Genomic DNA, 18,266 nt, shown 5'->3' on the forward strand with positions numbered 1-18,266 from the left:
CTTTTTTTTTTCTAGTGGCTTTTTCAGTTAGCGTGTATTCTGTTACGATACAAAAAGGATGAAAAACGAGGGAATTGGTTAACACTTGAACTCGGTCCCAGTTTTAAACATCTGACGCATTGCGTAATGGGGGGGGCGTTGCGGTATCCATGGTAAATAATTACCGTAAGAAATATATATGCAAAAATAACACGCATCACGTGTGAGTTATTATTAGAAAAAAATAGTCATGCATTCTACAAAGCGTAAAGCAGTTAGCTGTCAAAAAAAACACCGTTTATATACGTCTGACTATGTCAAGTTTTACGTTTAAATATTTCATAATCACAGGATAAATTGCCGGCTGAAGATGGGAGCTGTATTTCCTTTCTTGGTGAATAACCTTGACCTCTTGCAGGCAGCCTCAGATGTTGAAACTCGTCTGATTCGCGTTATCGCAGGGCAGGAGACGCTGGTCCAATGAGCGCTTTTAATGTAATTTATCAGATCTGATGACACCAGTGTTTCCCTACTATATATACACACACACATTGCATTTCATCATCACGTCAGAAGTTATGTGCGTAAAGAAAGTGGACGCGCTGTATGTGAATCGTTTGTCTATTATTATTTATTTCTTAGCAGACGCCCTTATTCAGGGCGACTTACAATTATTACAAGATATATGCTCCTTGCAAAATAACAATTCAAATCAGTGACTGACTATTCTGTTATGTTTAATGGGTTTTGCACGGTTCACCTCTGCCAATGTCTGTCTGTCTGTCACTACATTATGTATGTGATATTCTTTTAAACGTTTAGGCAGTGGTTAAGCGGAAATCGCTCAGGACAGCTCCCCCATACAGAACAAGGGTAAAAAAAAAACCGTTTTCCTGTGGGTTAGGTGCAGCCCCAGATTTGAACTTTAAAACACTGACAGTAGGTACTTAGGGGTTGGTGGTCAACCTAACCCGCCGGGATCCCGGATTATACCTAAAAATAAATGGTTGATGCAGTCCAGGGGAATTTCCAGGGACTTTAAAACATGCTCTAAAAGGGTCAGTTTGTGGCTAATCCCAGTGTATCTTGATCAAATCTGGCTATACAGCTGCCAGACTATATCTATTCTTAATTACTGGTACTAAAACGATTAGCAGGCACGGGGGGGCACAATTTTTTCTGAGAGCAGTGGCATTTGTCTCCCAGGAGATGTCGCTGTACGCAGCGATTCGGAAAGGGGTGGGAAATAATTTATTTTAAATAAATAAATCAATATATATACAGTAAATAAAAAAAATGTAAGTGGTAAATTGGAAACTTTATTTGTGTTTATATATATATATATATATATATATATATATATATATATATATATATATATGCCCACGTACATACAAAAAGACAAAACAGCTCATTAAATCCATCTTTTCATCCAATTCAGTTCTTTTTAATAGAGTGTCGCGATGCCATTCCCATTTGGTATTTCAAAAATACGTTTAAAAAAAATACGTTTGAAGTTTGACAGCTAAAGACATTTATATTATACTGGCGGTCTGGCAACGTGGAACATGAAAAGAAAGTCCGCGATCCTGCACGAGCTTCAAAAACACCCCACTCTCGCCCGTCACTAGTGGACAGCTCACCACAAAGCACTTTGGTCTGAGAAGCTAGCTGTGAATTGCTGCTTTGCAATTAAAAAAGCTACAAACACACGCAGTAATATGAATCAGATAGTTTCCCATAAAATTAGATTTATACATTAGTTACCAAAAAAAAAAAAAAAAAACACGCCTTTCTTTCCCTAACCTGGAACTTTTTTTCAAACATCCCCTTTAGCTCCTTTGCATTCTGGGTAAGGAATTCCCAGGGCTGTCCCTAGCAAAGTGCGCATGCTCCCAAGGAAACTCCATGATTTTTTTTTGGCACAGAATCCAAGGGAAAAATAGCAACTGGGAAGCAGGAATTAAAGCTGCACCGAAAAGGGTCAAAAATCAGATCAGAACACACATTGCATGGCCGAATCAAACCCAGGGAAACGGGCGGCACGCGTAGCAAGGCGGCGGTGACTCCGAGAGCCGCCGCGGACCTTCCAGAAACCAAAGTGAAAATTCAACAATGCAGCGGGCGCAATAAAAGAGCTTTATTGCTCTTTGTTTTTTAAGGGACGGAGACGAGAGATAAAGAGGAGACACCTATCCTCCCCCCCCCCCCCCCCAAAAAAAAGTCTGTCAACTTTGTTTCCTAAAAAGAAGGCGAAAAAGTTCGACGAAACAGGTACGTTCCAACGCTGCTTTGTAAAGACGAGTTTTGTTAGGTCGATGTTGACAACTGCAAAAAAGCATTGCTTTACAGACTCCTGATTACACTGAAGTGCTAGAAGCACATTCTTTGAGTAATGGACGGCTTGTTTATAGTTTGGATAAATGGTGTACCACTACGACTAATGGCACAGTAGTTTTAACCATTTTCTGAATTAAAAACACTGTTCTATCTCTGTAACGCGGATTTCTATACAAGAAGTGAGCCACGCATTTGCTGCCTGGCTGATCTGTGCAACAAAAAAAAAATGCATGCAGTTTGTTTACATTCCCCTGATGATGAGCGAGAGTTTGGCTGACAAGAATCGTTTTGTTTAGTACGTTTAATATTACAATAATAAAGGTGTCAGGCCTCTGCGATTGCATAACTGGATGTACATTTTTAAATAACAGTATAATTAGTTTTTTCACATTTGTCCCGTTTGATCGTATAATTTGCAGGCAAGATATTTTTCAGTTCTTTCCTACCTGTTCTAACTTTCCATTTGCTTTATTTATACATAAAAAAACACTGGGAACTGCTAACAAAATAGTATTACCCGTCGGCTGTCATAAAGTGATGGTCTTAGACAGCGTCGTGCTCGGTGCATATGAACACACATCATCAGGTCTGACACCCTGCTCCTCATGGCAGGGCGTGTGTCTGTTTCCAGTTTGCAGGTATTTGAAACCACATGTGCGGCGGAAAGGAATGTTTTGATCGCTTTCCCTTATATGGAATTATAAACAGTTGCACCAAAAGAATACCTACCTATAACTGTGCTCACAATTTCAATAAAAAAAAAACTTGGATTTGTAAAGATATGTATATATAAAAAATAAAGCATTGGTGACTAGGTTGATTTTAATGCTGTGCCTTCAGAGAATTTGCAAAAGAAAAATGCATTACAAATTTTACCAGTGCAATGATTAGGGGAGCTGTGAAAATTGCACTGAAGCTAATCTTGGGTTGGAAAACTGATTTTAAACCTTTTCCTCCTTTTCCGTATTTCCTGCCACTGCACAATATGTTTGACGGAGGTGTTTGATTTTTTTCTCCCCCCATTCACTTCCTTCCTGTGTTACAGGTAATAAGTCCCCACCTTATGTACACCATACAACCTGTATGTTTTTCTGGTAAGGTCTTTTAGTGGTGTAATGTGATTTGCTTTTTATCCTGTTCTGGCACACAGCAAGATGAAAATCAAAACAGTAAGGGATTGGTGAGAATAAAGTTATGCTGACAAAGGTATGAAAAAAAATGATAATACACATTGCCCGGTGCCTCGCACTGATGCACACCTGAGTTCAGGAGCTGGTTTTCACTTCTCGTTGTGTAGGTAGGCAAGATCAGCCAAAGTGGCTATAACAGGGTTGGAAATAAGACTCCTGCTGCGTAGCAGTTTGATCCACTCCTGGTTTTACTAGGAGTTGAAAAAGACACACCTGAGCTTGTTACCTATACACACACTGTGGCTGATCAAGCGCATAGTAAAACCTGGAATGGGTGAAACTGCTCTGCAGTAGGAGTCTTATTTCCATCCCTGTATATAGACATACAGTGAAAAGATGGTTGTTACTTCAATTGACACCTTGGCTGATCTGGCAGTACCCAGCTGTGTATTGGATGGCTCTCGATCCTGCTTTTTTTAATGGCACTTTGAAAGAGCAGCTTCTGAACTGGGGATAACACCTCAACACAGACGGTTACCGTATCATACAAAGGGAAGGGGACAGTGCAACAAGTTTACTCTTAAGTTTTACTTGCCCCATATCTCTGTTTCCTCCAGTTCTCCGAGGAGAAATTTATAGTTTTGAAACCTTCAAAATAGATTCGTACTTGGGCAAAAGCTAAAGTGAACGTCCCAGGAAAGGGACAGCACCTTAAGAAACAGCTAACACTTTGGTTTGATAGGACGTCAGGCTACAAAGGATTCAACTCAAGGTGCTACTCTGTGAAGCAGTCCACAGCCGTGTGTGTGTGTGTGTGTGATGCCGTCTGTGGAAATATTTTCTTTCACAACTAAACACTTTTTCATATGAACAACAATCCTCTTTACAACCATAAGTCATAAGAACTGCGACCAGATGTCATTTTTTCTTTCTTTCTTTCTTTCACAATACAGTACAAATGTGCTATTAAAAAGTTCTTGAACTCGCATACAGTTTTAAGCATGGGATAAGAACTTTAAATAATTTTTTTTTTTAACTATGCCAAAAAAAACAAAGGGTTCAAATGCTGCAAGCATATACCGTCGCAGACAGAAGTATTTGGGCAGTTGAAAGTATATAACATGCAAAAACTAATTTCATTCTTTTTTCTTATATGGACTTAATCTCAGAGAAAGCAATTCACTTAGACCATCCCTAGATTTGACCTAAACGGATGATATATCAATCACAGTTCTCTTTCTTTCTTTCCTTCTTCCTGCTGGACATTTCCACGTGTTTTTTGCTTCTGGTTCAATCCCAACAGTCTAGACTGGTTCTGTCAGACTTCAAAAAGCCACAAGTGGTTCTCCAGACAGTCCAAGGCCTTGTGATAGAATTCACACCTCGCCATCCTGAGGGCAGCCTGGCCTTGTTTACACTCCGAGAGCCGCCAGGGAGAGGCCACTCCACTCCCAGGTCTTCTTGGGCCTGTTCAAAGGGAGGAGAACACGACGGAATTATAGAGGGGCAAAAGGCGACATGTTGGGCATTACAAAATGGACCAGAGAGTTCCTTTAACCTGATTCTAAATATGAGGTCTCTAATCTCTGGTAAAGGGCCTCAAATGCTTGCTTTCAAACTGTGTTCATCTCTGTTCCTCCATTGTTTTTAAAGAATGACTTTATTCTGTAAAGCCAACATTTATAACCTTTTGACAGATTATCTTTTTGAGTGGTTCGGTCTAGTCGGTGATGTGTCATGCCTGTGAATATTTTGTTGAAAGCTACACTATTCAGAATTACTGGAAAACGCAAGGTGGATTTGTGTGAGTACTGCTGTCTGTCTGCCTGTCTCTGTAAATTACATGTCAAATGAAAGGTTCCAAAGCTATGAATTCACCACCTTTTAAAAGACAGACATGGACAAACATTGTAGCTAATGCATTCATCAGACAGGATGCAATATGTATAGTATTGCACCATAAATATCACAATACATGGGTACTAGGCTATTTTTTTTATATAATAACCTGAACTAATGATTAACAATGTTGTTAAAAGGCAAATCTTAAATGTGCTGGGGTGAAGATGTACTCAAGGCAGCTGTACTGTGCATTCAGCATTGTTTGATGCAATAATGCATTCCTATATTGAGCTCTCTACTACTCACATTGATACTGGCATCTCTGCTATGTATGGAACCGTTACTTTGAACTGTACCAACACTTTGTTTGAAATACACAAAACCAAAGTTTAAACAGTATTATAGAAAATGACACAAGTGTTAAATGTTGAAATTCTATCTCGGGGGGGCGGGGATCAAGTGGGAATTCATTTCCTACTACTATTGCTGTGTATGGATTTTGTTTTCTGGTGTGCTGATAAAGTAGGTGCTTCCGTATAAGGATTTAAAGTCCAGTACAGTAACACCCTTTTCCTTTGTGTTTTTCAGGTTGTATTGCCGACCCAGTGCTGGACCACTGAGAGAGAGAGAGAGAGAGAGAGAGGGAGGGGGTAGGGCCATAGTCTGGCTTGCTCTTGGTTTTTATCACAGCGTCTCTAAACCATGTGTTTTGACGGGCTGATACAATGGACGGCAGAGCCTCGCGTTTTATAAAAATGAAAAGGTGCCTTGGAACTTCTGTGTATTAATAATACCGCCCCCCCTCTCCCCGCCCTCCTGCTTGCTTGGCAAATGCTAATAATACCCCTGTGCCCCCCCCCCCCCACCCTCAAGGTGTAGGAGAGCAGTGATCAGAAAATGAACGGAGGCAATGAGAGAGGCAGAGACAAAGATGGCGGCACGTCTGCAGCGCACGTTCCTATTGGCTGGCAAAGAGCAGTGGAGGGAGGGAGAGTGGCCTACATCAGGTGACTATATCGGTCAAACTAATTTATTACGGTGACAGTAAGCTGTGCGTGGCGGTCACCAGTAACCACCATTGAAGAAGTGTGGGTGCTACTTGTCTGTTTTGCTCATATGTAGTACTAGATATTGCATTGATTACAGTAATGTTTATTAATAAAATATTCAGTGTACAGTCTATTACACCGTACATGTGGCAGGGATGGAAATAAGACTCTTATTGCATAGCAGTTTCACCCATTCCAGGTTTTACTACACGCTTGATCAGCCCCAGTGTACAGGTAACAAGCTCAGGTGCGTCTTATTATTAAACTCATAGTAGAACCAGGAATGGATCAAACTACTAAGTCTTAGTTCCATCCCTGGTGTGGTTATTAAAAACATTGCAGTGTTTTGAATGCTGTATGCTACCATACGTAGCGTACTATACGCTACTGTACTTTAATTCTGAACATGTGCAATGTGACACCAATTGGGTTTAAATCCATTGTTAAATGAGATTTAAGTGTGATAAAAAAAGCAAAGTGATGACAGAGAGCTTGTCCCCATTGACCCGCATTCTATTCCGGATTAGGAAGTCATGTTGATATCAAGAGAAGAGTGAAAGGTGGTATTAACAAACGTGTTGTTAAGACGGTTTATTGACTCTTGAAACAAATCGCCAATAGAAACATCAGGGTTTGTTCAATTGATTCAAGCTGACCTAAATACTGCCTTCTATGGACTGAGGGTTCTGAAAATCCAGCGTCTGCCAGTGTTTTTTATAAACCTTGTTTTAAGTTCGTTCAGGATTTCCCGCTATGAAAAGAGTTTACTGTTCCCCCTGACCCTGTGTTTGCTCCCCTCAGCCCCAGCGGTACAGTCCTGTCCACTGTGGAGGAAGTGAGGACCTACCTCCTGACAGATGGCACCTGTAAGTGTGGCCTGGAATGCCCCTTGGTTATACCCAAGGTAAGTCACTATAGAGCCTGCAGGCCTCAATGTTAATCTTAACCGTTTGACTGATCGTATCGTTTCCTAGTGCTGAATAACTAAAACACTGAATCCTTCCTCTCCCTCCCAGGTGTTTAATTTCGACCCCGAAGCGGCAGTGAAGCCTCACAGTACCGAGGAGGTGAAGGCAGAAGAGGACATGACCAAACTGTGCAATCACCGGAGGAAAGTGGTCGCCATGGCAGCGCTGTGCAGGAGCATGGAGGCCTCCCCCCTCGCCTTACCCGGCCAAGCTCCAGGTAAGAGGGCAGAGGCCTGGGGCTGTTCCACTGCTTTCTGGTCCTGGTTTTCCTTTTCAAAAAGTACATTGCTGGAGTAAATGCTTTGCAAGAAACGCGCCTGCACCTTTTTGGGGCGTTGTACAGAAGGACTAGAAATCAACTTGGTTATAGAATTGACAAATATAAGGGTGGCCAAAGTTGTCCTTTCCATGCCCGCTGTTGACCGTGATTGGGCACCCCTGGTCTAATGAGATTTGTGGTAACTGTAATCTTTCACCTGTAGGTGGCGCTCTTAACTATCTGGAAAACCCGTCAGCAGCACACAGCAGATCACCCAACGCGGGCCTCAGCAAATCCCCTCCTGATTTCAAGAACAACTTGTTTCCAAAATACTTCATGGACAAAGCTGCCAGCGGCGTGGGGCCCCCCTTTCCGGGCCCCAAACAAGACCATTGCACTTACCCCCGACAACGGCTTCCCAACCCCGGCGGGCTGACTCAGTACCCCAGACACCACCCCCCGATCCCTGCCACAGCTGGGCTCAACCCCCCTTCTAAGAACTCCATGTACGCTGGAGGATATCCATCCAATGGAAGCCTGGATGCAATAACAAGGGCTAACTCCAGGCTATCTCCAGAACTCCCTCACTTAGGATCTCCCCAGCCCGGGAGAAACCTGATGCCTTCCCCCGCCCAATCTCCAAGGGCCTTTGGTCAAGCTGGCAACATGCCTTGCAGCTCAGGGTCCCAGAAATACCCCCGGTTTACCAATCCTCCGAACCAAACGTACGATCTTTCAGGGTGCTCCGATCACCTCAAGGGTTCTCCCTATCTGAACTCCCTCCCACCTTCTGCACAGTCTCACACCCACGCTTTGGATATCCACGTGTCTTCGACTTTAGCTTCACTGGCCAACAGCCTGGGCGGTAGGTCCATGCATGAGGTCCAAGGGAACTTCCCTCCTTCCTCATTCTCCGCCAGATCCAATACTATGGGCTCCCCATCCACCTTCTCTTCCTCCATCTCCTCACCTGCTGGGAGCTTGGAGATGTCTCCGCAGAGGTCCAGGCATTCTTCAACCTCCTCCGAGCATGGCTTCCATGGGCAACAAGTAACCAAGTCCTCTCATTCCCCAATGCCCATGAGCTCTCCCAAATTCTTCATGCCACCTAGCCCCAAAAGCCGCCTGGAAGGCATTCTCCAGCAATATAAGGACACCAGCAACAGCGGGAGCAATTCCTTAGGTAACCATCACCACCCCTACCAAAGCAATAACTTCCAGCCGCCCCATCCACCCCATTCTCCTACGTTGGAGAAAAAGGTCCAAGCGTCAGGAGCTGCCAGTGCTTCCGGATTCCTCGGTCTCCCTTTAGGTCAGATTCTCAACCAGCACCACCCCCACTCGTCCTCCTTTCCAGCTAGCAGCCTACTGTCCGCAGCTGCCAAAGCTCAGCTGGCAAGCCAGAAGAACAGCAGCTCTGCAGGCAAGGAGGCTCACACCAAGGTACTAAGCACTTTACAGAACAGCCTCCCCAATAGACAAACCAGCCCCCTTCTCTCCAACTCCAACACCACACCCAGCTCCCCAGCGCCTCAAGACAAGCCGTTCAAGAGGAAGAGACAAAGGAGATCTCCAACAGTCCTTAGCATGCTCAAAGAATCCCAGATGAATAGTCTCCGAACTGGGGTGGACCAACTGTCTATGGAGAAGACCTCCTTCTCTCTCCCCTTGGGTGCTTCCCAGCAGCAACTTATAGACCTTAATCCTGGGCTAAACCAGTCTGACTCGGTTCAGTCTACCGGCTTCCCCAGGCAAGCAGAAGCTCAGGATCCTCTGAGAAGCAAGACCCCGGGTGTTGGTACAGCTCAGCCTTTGTCTGCCCTGCTTCACTTGCTCAGCATGCAGAACGCTCAGGGTGGTGGCAGCAGCGGGAGCTCCCTTGGCCAGCCTGGTCTCCAATCTCAAAGCCCTGCTGCTGCTCCCTCTCCAGTCCACCTCCCTCCATTCCCCCAGCCCAACCCAGGATCTGACCGAGCTTTGACCCCCAACTTTGGAGGTCCGTCCCCATCTCCAAGCCAGCAGGCGTTCATGAACGTGAATTTGAACGCTGCCCTGGCTTCCATGGCCGATCCAGCAGGCACTACCGGAGACTCCAGTATGTTCCCCGGCATGCAAGATCTCAACAGCCAGCTGCTTGGCCTCCTAGGTCAGTTCTCCACCCAGACCTCCTCCCCTGTCTCTTCTTCCTCCTCCTCCTCCTCCTCTTCCTCTTCTCCTAGTGCAGCTCAGGGCTCAGGGAGCAGTAACCTGGCTGCACAACTGAAGGCTCCAGCAGCCACAAGCGAGGCTGTGCCAGGCTTACCCAGCAGCAACAGTAACCATCAGCATATTCAGCAGAGCAATACTGTCACAGGTCAGTGTGAGATGTCGGTAAAACTTTATATGATATGTTTATTATGTGTGTCCTTACAGCGATTTCTATGGGGTGCCCTTAGCTAGGGCTAGTGCGAGTTTCAAGCCCTGGGTTTATAATTTCAACTGAATTCACAAACAGATTTTTAAGAAAAAATAATTAACCGATTATTCCATTTAACAAAATTCTCTGTCTCCAGGACCCACCAACCTACCAGCATCCCCAACGTCCACCAATCACAAAATGGCCTCCAGCCCCAGCCCTGCGGCGCTCCACACCCCCTGCCAGCAGCTTCCCCTAGCAGAGCTGTTCCCCTTCATGAACCCGGACCAGCTTCTGCAGCTCCTCTCCACCAACACTGGGCTGACCCCTCTTCTAAACCCCCCCTTCATCGGATCTCTTCCCCTGGGCTTGCAGCTAATGGGTCAACAGCAACACCAACAGCAGCCCCAAAACATCCTAAACCACAACCCCCTAAACCTCCTGCCTTCCTTACTGGGGGGCCAAGGGGACCTGCCAGTGAACCTCCTGGGTCTCCTAAACCCGCCACCCAATGCTGTTCTGCCCCCTAGTGACCCTGCCGACAAACAGGCCCTGCAGGCTCTTCTGACTGCCTCCCTCTTGCTCGGGCAGCAGCAGACGGCCATGCTCCCTCTAGGTGGGCTCAATCTGGGCAGCCTCAACCTGGATTTCCTCCAGCAGCAGTTCCCTCCCCCGCAGGACGGAGACAAGCCCACGGACGCCCCCTTGCTGCCGGGCAACGATGGGTTCCAGGGTCTGGGAGACGGTGCTCTCCAGGCCCTGCAGGCTCTGCTCTTCCCAGCCCTGTCCACCCCCGCCCCTCCCATCCCCGCTGCGTTGCTGTCCCTCAACCCTGCTCTCCTGGCTGCTTTCCTGGGCTCCACTGATGGGGGCGCGAACCAAACTCAGGTAGGCGTTGTTGTTTTTTCAAGAAACTTTTCAGGAATTGTTTTCACTTGCATCAGCTTTGCACAATGTGTCATAATATAAAAGTATTGATGTACATCTGCACCAACTACTGTCTTATTCACACGTACGCAGCAGGTGTTGAGAGATCTAGCATTGTATAACTGTTTCATATTCAATGCTACTGATTGCTATTCTTTTTGGAATCTGTCTTGCATTCATTCAAATCCAATGACAGAATGTAAACCACACTGTTCTAGATTTCGTTGCTTTGCTAAGCAGATGCAGAGCTTGATCTAAGTAAGGTAATTCTCCGAATTTTGTTTTAGGTTTAAACCTTGTCTTTTGTATACGTTTTAATTGTCATGTATACATACCCTTCATGGAGTGCCGTGGTTAATTCCTTCATGAGAATGGATTTCTTCATTGGTAGAATAGCTACAGTAATTCATTAATGCCCCAGTTTGTTCATCTCCTCGCCCAAGAACCATTTGGTGCGCTACGCCATGTAGTGCTTTTGGTCGTGTTTCACAAAATGATATGTAATGTAAAAGAGGGCATCAAGATTCATTCAAGACGCCCAGTGATGCAATATGCATGAGAGGCGATTTCTTCTCGCTCTGGATAGCACTGACTGGCGCCTGTGTCTTTCTCCTTCAGGTCGGTATCTCCAGTTCCTCCATGGGACCTACCTCCATGACCAGCACTTCTACCACGACCACCCCCAGCTCGGGAGCTGAAGCCCCCCCAGCCATGTCGATGGGAGACCCCCTCCTGTCATTTAGTGGGGCCCCAGGGAAGCTGAACCCCCTGCCCCCCCAGCTGCTCAACCCCCTGCTGGGAGCCAACCTGCTCGGTATGTCTATCTCACACCACCTCCTAATGGGCTTCATTACCAGTCTGAAGTTTACATGGGTTTGAAAGCATTAACAAATAGCCTTTTCCTGTGATTCTAGTCTTAAATCTCAGTAGATAACATGGCAAATCACACCAGTGTGCACTCCCTAATGATTATCAGGGATAGAAATAAGACTCCTGTTGCATAGCAGTTTCACCCACTCCAGGTTTTATGTACTATGATTTTGATTAGCCACAGTGTATGGCTAAGGTGTGTCTTGTTAAACTCCTAGTAAAAGCAGGTATGGATCAAACGGCTATGCAATCGCTATAGATCGCGCTCTGTTTAGATCAGGATTGTTCAACCCTTTCCCTGTAAATGACGATGGTTCTCGCTGTTGTAAAGCGAGTGCTGTAATGAGTGAGAGAGGAAGCCTTGCAGCTGCAGCCCCAGCCATTATCATGAATAATTGACCGTCTCGTCTCGTCTCATCTGCTCTTCGGTTCCAGGTGACTTGGCAGCGTTCAGTACCAGCAGCATGCAGCTCAGCAGTCTTCACACCCTGCTGGCTTCCAGCCCTCTGCTCCTGCCAGGCCAGCAGCAACACCACCTCCTCCCCGCCTTGCAGCAACCCCCCCTGGGCATGCATCTAATCCAGGGCCAGGCTGCGCTACCTGGACAGGCTGGGACCATGAATCCAATGGCAGGCCTGCTAAACACCCTACAGGTTGGAATTAAACAGATTTTAATTGAATAATGTCGTTATTTAAATGATCCCATACAGGTCCTAAGAAATAGTTTTCAGTTACAGGTTTTTGATTAAACAGGATGGCAATGGTTGAGAACAGTTTAGAATAACAAACTATATATTTATAAATTAAATATATTTGTGGGTATTTCTTTTTATGTTGAATTTTCATTTTCTGGTATTCATTTACTTATTTTTAAAATTTCTTGCAGCTCAATATCGACCCGGGTCTCCCAATGGCCGACAACAAGCCAATAAACACTACGAACCAGTTGGAGGAAAACATAAGCCCCGCCCCTGCAGAGGACCTCCCGGCGAATCAGCTGCCACCAGAACACCTGCAGACCTCTCAGCCCCTCCCCCAGCGCTCAAGCCCCCTGGACCCCTATGGATCCTTCATGGATGCCATTTATAACTCCTTCCTCCAAGTCACGGGCAAAAAGGCCCAGGAAGCAGCTGGCCCGACGGGACATTCTGTAGGCCAGTCCGGGGCTTCCGCGCCTAGTCTCAGTGCTTTGAGTGCCTTAGCTCCCACTGCCAACCTCCAAGCCTCTTATCCACAATTCCACGGAGACGCAACATCTCTGCTGGCCCAAAACGGACCGCCTTCACACAGCCCCAGGAGGGCGTGCAGCGTCCGGAACCAGGACTTGACCAGGCTAGGGATGGAGGCAGCCCACTCTCCAGCAAGGGGGACCCCCAAACTGACTGAGGAGAGCAGGACGCCTCCCAGGTTTGAAGGGGTGCCGGCCGATAAAGCGAACAGCCGGAGCAACGCCCAGCTGCTGAGCTCCACACCGGCTTTCCCAGGCTCGCTCGACGAAGCAAAGACCGATTCCTTCTGCAAGTACAGCAACGGGGGCCACCCCAGGACTGAGCCAGCCTGCCGGCAGGACGAGCCTCCTCTCTTCAGGGGCTGCACAGGGGAGGGCGGCACCTCCGAAGGGGGAGGGGAGGAGGACCCAGTCCAGTGTCTCTACCCCAGCAGCAGGGCAGATTGTCTGAACGGCACAGTGTTGTGTCCCATAATCGACCAGGAGGTCCGTCCAGCCCCACACGAACCAGAGGAGGGCAAGGTAATGGAGCGTGTGTGTGTGTTTTGCTGTCTGTTTTAGCTGTAGGAAACACAACTGCACTGAGCCTTCTACCAAGACTGCACAACTTACTGCCGTTTTATAGGGAGCCAGGAATGTTCACACTGATGAAGGCAGTAGCTGAAGTGTCTGTATACTGATTTGATCTTGTTTGTTCAGATGACTCCTTGCAGTGTCGTCTTGGCTGCCTGTTGGAGCTCTGCAGTATTATGCAGCTTCCAAACTCAGCACAGTAAGTTTTCTTATGCTAATAGTGCTTCATGGTGTAGCACCTTCTCTGACTGTGTGTGTGTGTGTGTGTGTCTCATTCAGGGTGACTCTGTCCAGCAGGAGACCCCAAAAAGAGGACGCAAGAGAAGACAAACGTGAGTGAACAACCAAGTCTGTCTGTGCCAAGCAAAGCACTTGCCAAATCAAAGTGCCCCTTACTGTGGTCAAATCCAAAGTACAGCATTTTGTTCTTTAACAAGTCTGTAGTGACAAGTAAACATGTCATTAAACGTCTGTACCACATGTCCTATGTTGCTCGTGTTTTTAATATTATTTTAATTGTATTTTTTTTAGACAACAGAAGCTGAACAGCAGTTCGAAAGAGGCCTTCACTGAAGACATGGCAAATCTGGACCCGAAAGCACTGGTGAGTACCAGCGATGGGGTGTGGTTATCATGTCAAGGGATTCAGTGAGTGTGCACTTTTACATACCCCGTGATACTAAAAGACTAATAGAAAATAATAATAATAGTAATAATAATAATTTTTGTATCGTTCCAGGCAATTCAGAGACCAGCGAAAAACAAGAGAAGGAAGATTGTCAGATAGCGTCTTCATCTCTGGAGAGAAGATCACAGCTTGCAGCTAACTAGGGGCACTTGTACTGTAAATTGAACTGTCTACTGCAGGACTAGATTGTAGTTGGACAGGACACACACACACACACACACACACATTGTGTCTAACACTACTCAGGTTTGTCCTAACGTGAAGCCAGTCAAAAACCCAACCACCAGCATATGATCCTTCTCTCACCTTCTTCTCAGTGTCACTCCCCACTGCTTCGCAACCTCCAACCCATCCACTGTGAGCAATGCCTCAAGAAATTGTAGGAGACGCCCAGGCTCTTTGGGCCTTCTACCAGCTGCCTTCTGTCCTAATCTGGATCGATCATGGTGCACTTCTCTCCATTTTCTTCTATTGCCTTTAGATTCTTCCCTCATTTTGCATGTACTGTTGCGCGTGGTTCCATGTCCTGCTTTGTACCGATCTCAGCCCTCCTTATCTAATATAGGATAGTCCAAGATCAGCAGTAATAGGAGTCTTTGAAGCCCGCCGCCACTGTTTGAACTAGTGTAGTATGAGTTAACCCTAATCCGAACAGGGAAAGAAATGCACTACATTTTTTGTTTTACGAAATACGAATTAGGAAGTGTTAAATGTTCTCAAACATTTTTTAAAAATATTGCACCAGGTTTATGGAGTTCATTGATACTGCACCAGTTAGGGAGTTGAAAATCATAAATTCTATCGTAGTATTATTATTCTTATTATTTGATATTCCACGCGTTTATGGAGTTGAGCATTTTAAAAAAAATTACTCACATTTTATGCAAATGAAAATCACTTTTTTTTTTTTTAAATTAGATTTTGCACGGGTTGAGGAAACGTAAGTTTGTTATACCTGGTGATAGATTGGAGTTGAGAACACAATAATAATAATAATAATAATAATAATAATAATAATAATAATAATAATAATAATAATGCACAGTTGTGGAGATGAGAATTGACCATCTGATTCCCAGGGATGGTGTGTTGTTGCTAGCCAACAGATCCTGAACGGGACCTTGTGGGTCTGTCTGGTGCTTGCAAGCGCTGGAAAAGTACGTCTACCTGCAATAGAAATGAGGAACGTGGCACTTTGTTAAATGACAAAATGGAAAAACTGTGGAGCTCAGCGCTGAGGCAGCATTAATTAAGAATGGCATTGACCTTCTCGGAAACGCAGATAGTGCTTGATGTGGGAACAGTTTGCAAGCAGTTTGCCTGTGGTGGTGTAATAATACAAAGGTTTTTAAAGCCTGGATTATATAACCTGCTTGTCTAACTGTTGAGGTCTGGATGTCTAAAATGTCTTGCAATGTCATGTTAGTAAAACTAAGCTCTTGCTTGTGGGATCAAGGCACCAGCTTCATTAGCTACCACTCGCCTCCTACCCAGAGTTTTGACAGCTCTCATAAACAGCAACAGTCAGAAGGCGTGGAGTTCAGTTAGACTCTACGCTAATGAAATATGTTTACTGGGACCTGAAGAACGTTGCCAGGTTCTTTTTGCACCCGCTCCAGCGCTGTTGGCTTGCCAGGAAGCATCAGAGATGCTGATTCCCCAGCAAAGTTGTAAGTCCTGGCTCAAGCCCTATTTGTTCTCTTCGAGTTTTTGGAGCGTGCTTGCATTTTCTGTCTTTATTTTATCGTGCTTTTATTCTTTCACGGTTCGGGTCTTGTTTCACAGTTCTTTTGATTGCGAAACGCTTTTGAGATGACTTTGAAAGGCGCTATATAAAAAATATTTGAATTGATTGATTGGACCAGCAAAGGAAATCAGAGACAATCTGCAGGCACTTCACGTTTGGTCACAGATTTGAATTTCGCTGAAAACCAGAAATAATGGGGGTGAATCAAACGTTTTTTTTTTTTTTTTTAAGAACCACAATAATTCAATTTAAAGAGTATTGGAATGGCCTTGACTTGATTACCATTACCAATTGGTTAATAATATTGGATCGGTGTTGGTGATTGGTTGGGTGGCTGGCTTTTACTTGTGGGACTGAATTATGATTGGACCTGGAGGGAGTTGTACCTCCCCTTTATTCAAATATCTTTCAGCATGCAGAGATAAATAATGAAACATAGATGTGAGTGTGAATTTTGAATAGGAAAGACTCTAGTTAGTGGTTTATCTTGAACCAGCTAGTCTACCCTCTGCTCTGTACCTGTAGAATGAAAAACCAAAATGTTTTCCAGAAACGGTTACTATATTTAAAAACTAAATGAATAGAAAAAAAGCAGATTATGCAATTTTTACTACTATGGGATTTTGTATATATGTACAGTTTTAGCCTGTGTGTGTTTCATTGGGGGGGGGCATGTACACTTTATAGAACACAATCTTGTCTTTTTTAATGTAAAATATTTTTATTCCTTTCTTCCTTTTTAATATTTACTTTTTTTGTAAAGAAGAAACTTTTAATTGTGAATTGTAGCTTTTTTTATATGGGAATTGACTTCTTTTTAATTTAACAAATTAAAATGCTTTTCAAAAATATAACTGGCGTCTGGGTTTTTTTGTTCCCATCCATATTGAAATAATACTTATAATAAGACACACCCTACGCACAACGGATTAACTTACTATAAATAAGAAAAGTTGCCATGTATTCTGTTCACAATATAAGTGCACTGGCATTGTGACAAGTCCTTAACAGTAATTTCCTCGTGCAAGATTTATAATCACTTATATAAATATCCAGGCACCAGGACTCTGAGCAAACGACTACCCTGAAAAATCTACATTGAGCTGGGCTGATTTTCAATACGTGGAAGCAGCTGTTGTTCACTTCATGCTAATATTGGACTTGGCCTTGGCAAGGTAAAATGAGATCGCAGTGGTGGGGACCAACCAAGACGTAGCTTTGCTGTTTTCACTTTTCCTCCAGGTAACGTGGGTTTCTTATTGCCTCAGTGTTGCTGGCTGAAGTGTAATGCTGGCTCCAGAGATCAGCCTATTTGTGGCCTCCTGGTGTATCCGCACACACAACAGCAGCGATGCTGGCTCCAGGGATCAACCAGTGTCGCCTCCCTAGCGCCTCAGCATAGCAACCATCTGGAATGGGCTGGGTGGGGCACGTTGCAGGGTCACCCGGGAGTGTTTCTGCCCTGTAGCGTTTTGGAAAATAAGTCAGTGGCTTTTAACACCTCTCCACGGAGGCTTTAAATATTGCTTTATAGTTGCTGGAACAAGCTGGTTCGTGTTTTTATGTTTTTCTTGGTTTATTGGGGTCTGGAGCATTTTGTTTATAGTGCTGTATATATTTCTTTTTTTTATTCTGATTATTATATATATATTTTTATTGTGCTGGAGAATAGGGGAAGTGTAGAAACTGTTACATTACGGGTCCTAAATGTGTCTTTCACATCTTTTTACAAAATCTTTTTGGCAAGAAGAAATTTTCATTATTACCAAATCAGATGCTTGCATCACAAAATGTGTGCGTTTCCAAATACATTTTGAAACTTTATTTTTTTTACATTAACTTCTAGTTTAAAATCTGCAAGGTCTAGGACAAACTGTATTGTTCTCATTAGAAACATGCTTTTAAATAACACATTATGGATAGGGATCCATGTTTGTTTGTTTATTAAAAAAAACAGACATTGCATTTATCTGCAGTGCTGTTGCAGAGTTTGCAGGAGCACCCTCTAGGAGGTTGTGACTGGTACAGCAACTGAATTCTATTTTTTTCCTTCTACTTTTAATTAAGTTCGTCAGGGTTCTGTATGTGTTCTCTGAACAAGAATGACAGAACAGTGATTTATTATATCAACAAACTGATTTCATAGCACAGGAGCCAGTCACGCACCATTTAGGCACTATTACAGAACGAAAAACTGTGGGTGCAGAACAAAAGCAATATAGACAGCAGGCATGTCAGAAACGATCCCTGTTTCAACTAGCAAAGGCAGCA

General features: G+C 44.5%; 1 protein-coding gene across 1 annotated transcript; it reads left to right on the plus strand.

Moving 5' to 3' along the window:
* The first annotated feature begins 1,775 nt into the window (after positions 1-1,775).
* Positions 1,776-16,849, plus strand: LOC117401136 (methyl-CpG-binding domain protein 5). The gene is made up of 13 exons (XM_034001640.3): positions 1,776-2,253; positions 5,880-6,054; positions 6,165-6,298; positions 7,142-7,244; positions 7,357-7,525; positions 7,791-9,920; positions 10,120-10,850; positions 11,508-11,703; positions 12,195-12,412; positions 12,646-13,509; positions 13,840-13,892; positions 14,092-14,164; positions 14,300-16,849. Exons 3-13 carry the CDS (start codon positions 6,189-6,191, stop codon positions 14,345-14,347), a joined length of 4,695 nt encoding a protein of 1,564 aa, XP_033857531.3. The 5' UTR covers positions 1,776-2,253; positions 5,880-6,054; positions 6,165-6,188; the 3' UTR covers positions 14,348-16,849.
* The last annotated feature ends 1,417 nt before the right edge of the window (positions 16,850-18,266 follow it).

The sequence above is a fragment of the Acipenser ruthenus genome, chromosome 42 (assembly GCF_902713425.1).
Source record: "Acipenser ruthenus chromosome 42, fAciRut3.2 maternal haplotype, whole genome shotgun sequence".
Taxonomy (NCBI): domain Eukaryota; kingdom Metazoa; phylum Chordata; class Actinopteri; order Acipenseriformes; family Acipenseridae; genus Acipenser; species Acipenser ruthenus.

Bases quoted from the DNA above. Each gene is read 5' to 3' on its own strand.
- LOC117401136 (XM_034001640.3), top strand. From the start codon at position 6,189: ATGAACGGAGGCAATGAGAGAGGCAGAGACAAAGATGGCGGCACGTCT. The intron at 10,851-11,507 runs GTAGGCGTTGTT...TTTCTCCTTCAG, and splicing joins GGGGCGCGAACCAAACTCAG to GTCGGTATCTCCAGTTCCTC. The intron at 13,510-13,839 runs GTAATGGAGCGT...TGTCTCATTCAG, and splicing joins ACGAACCAGAGGAGGGCAAG to GGTGACTCTGTCCAGCAGGA.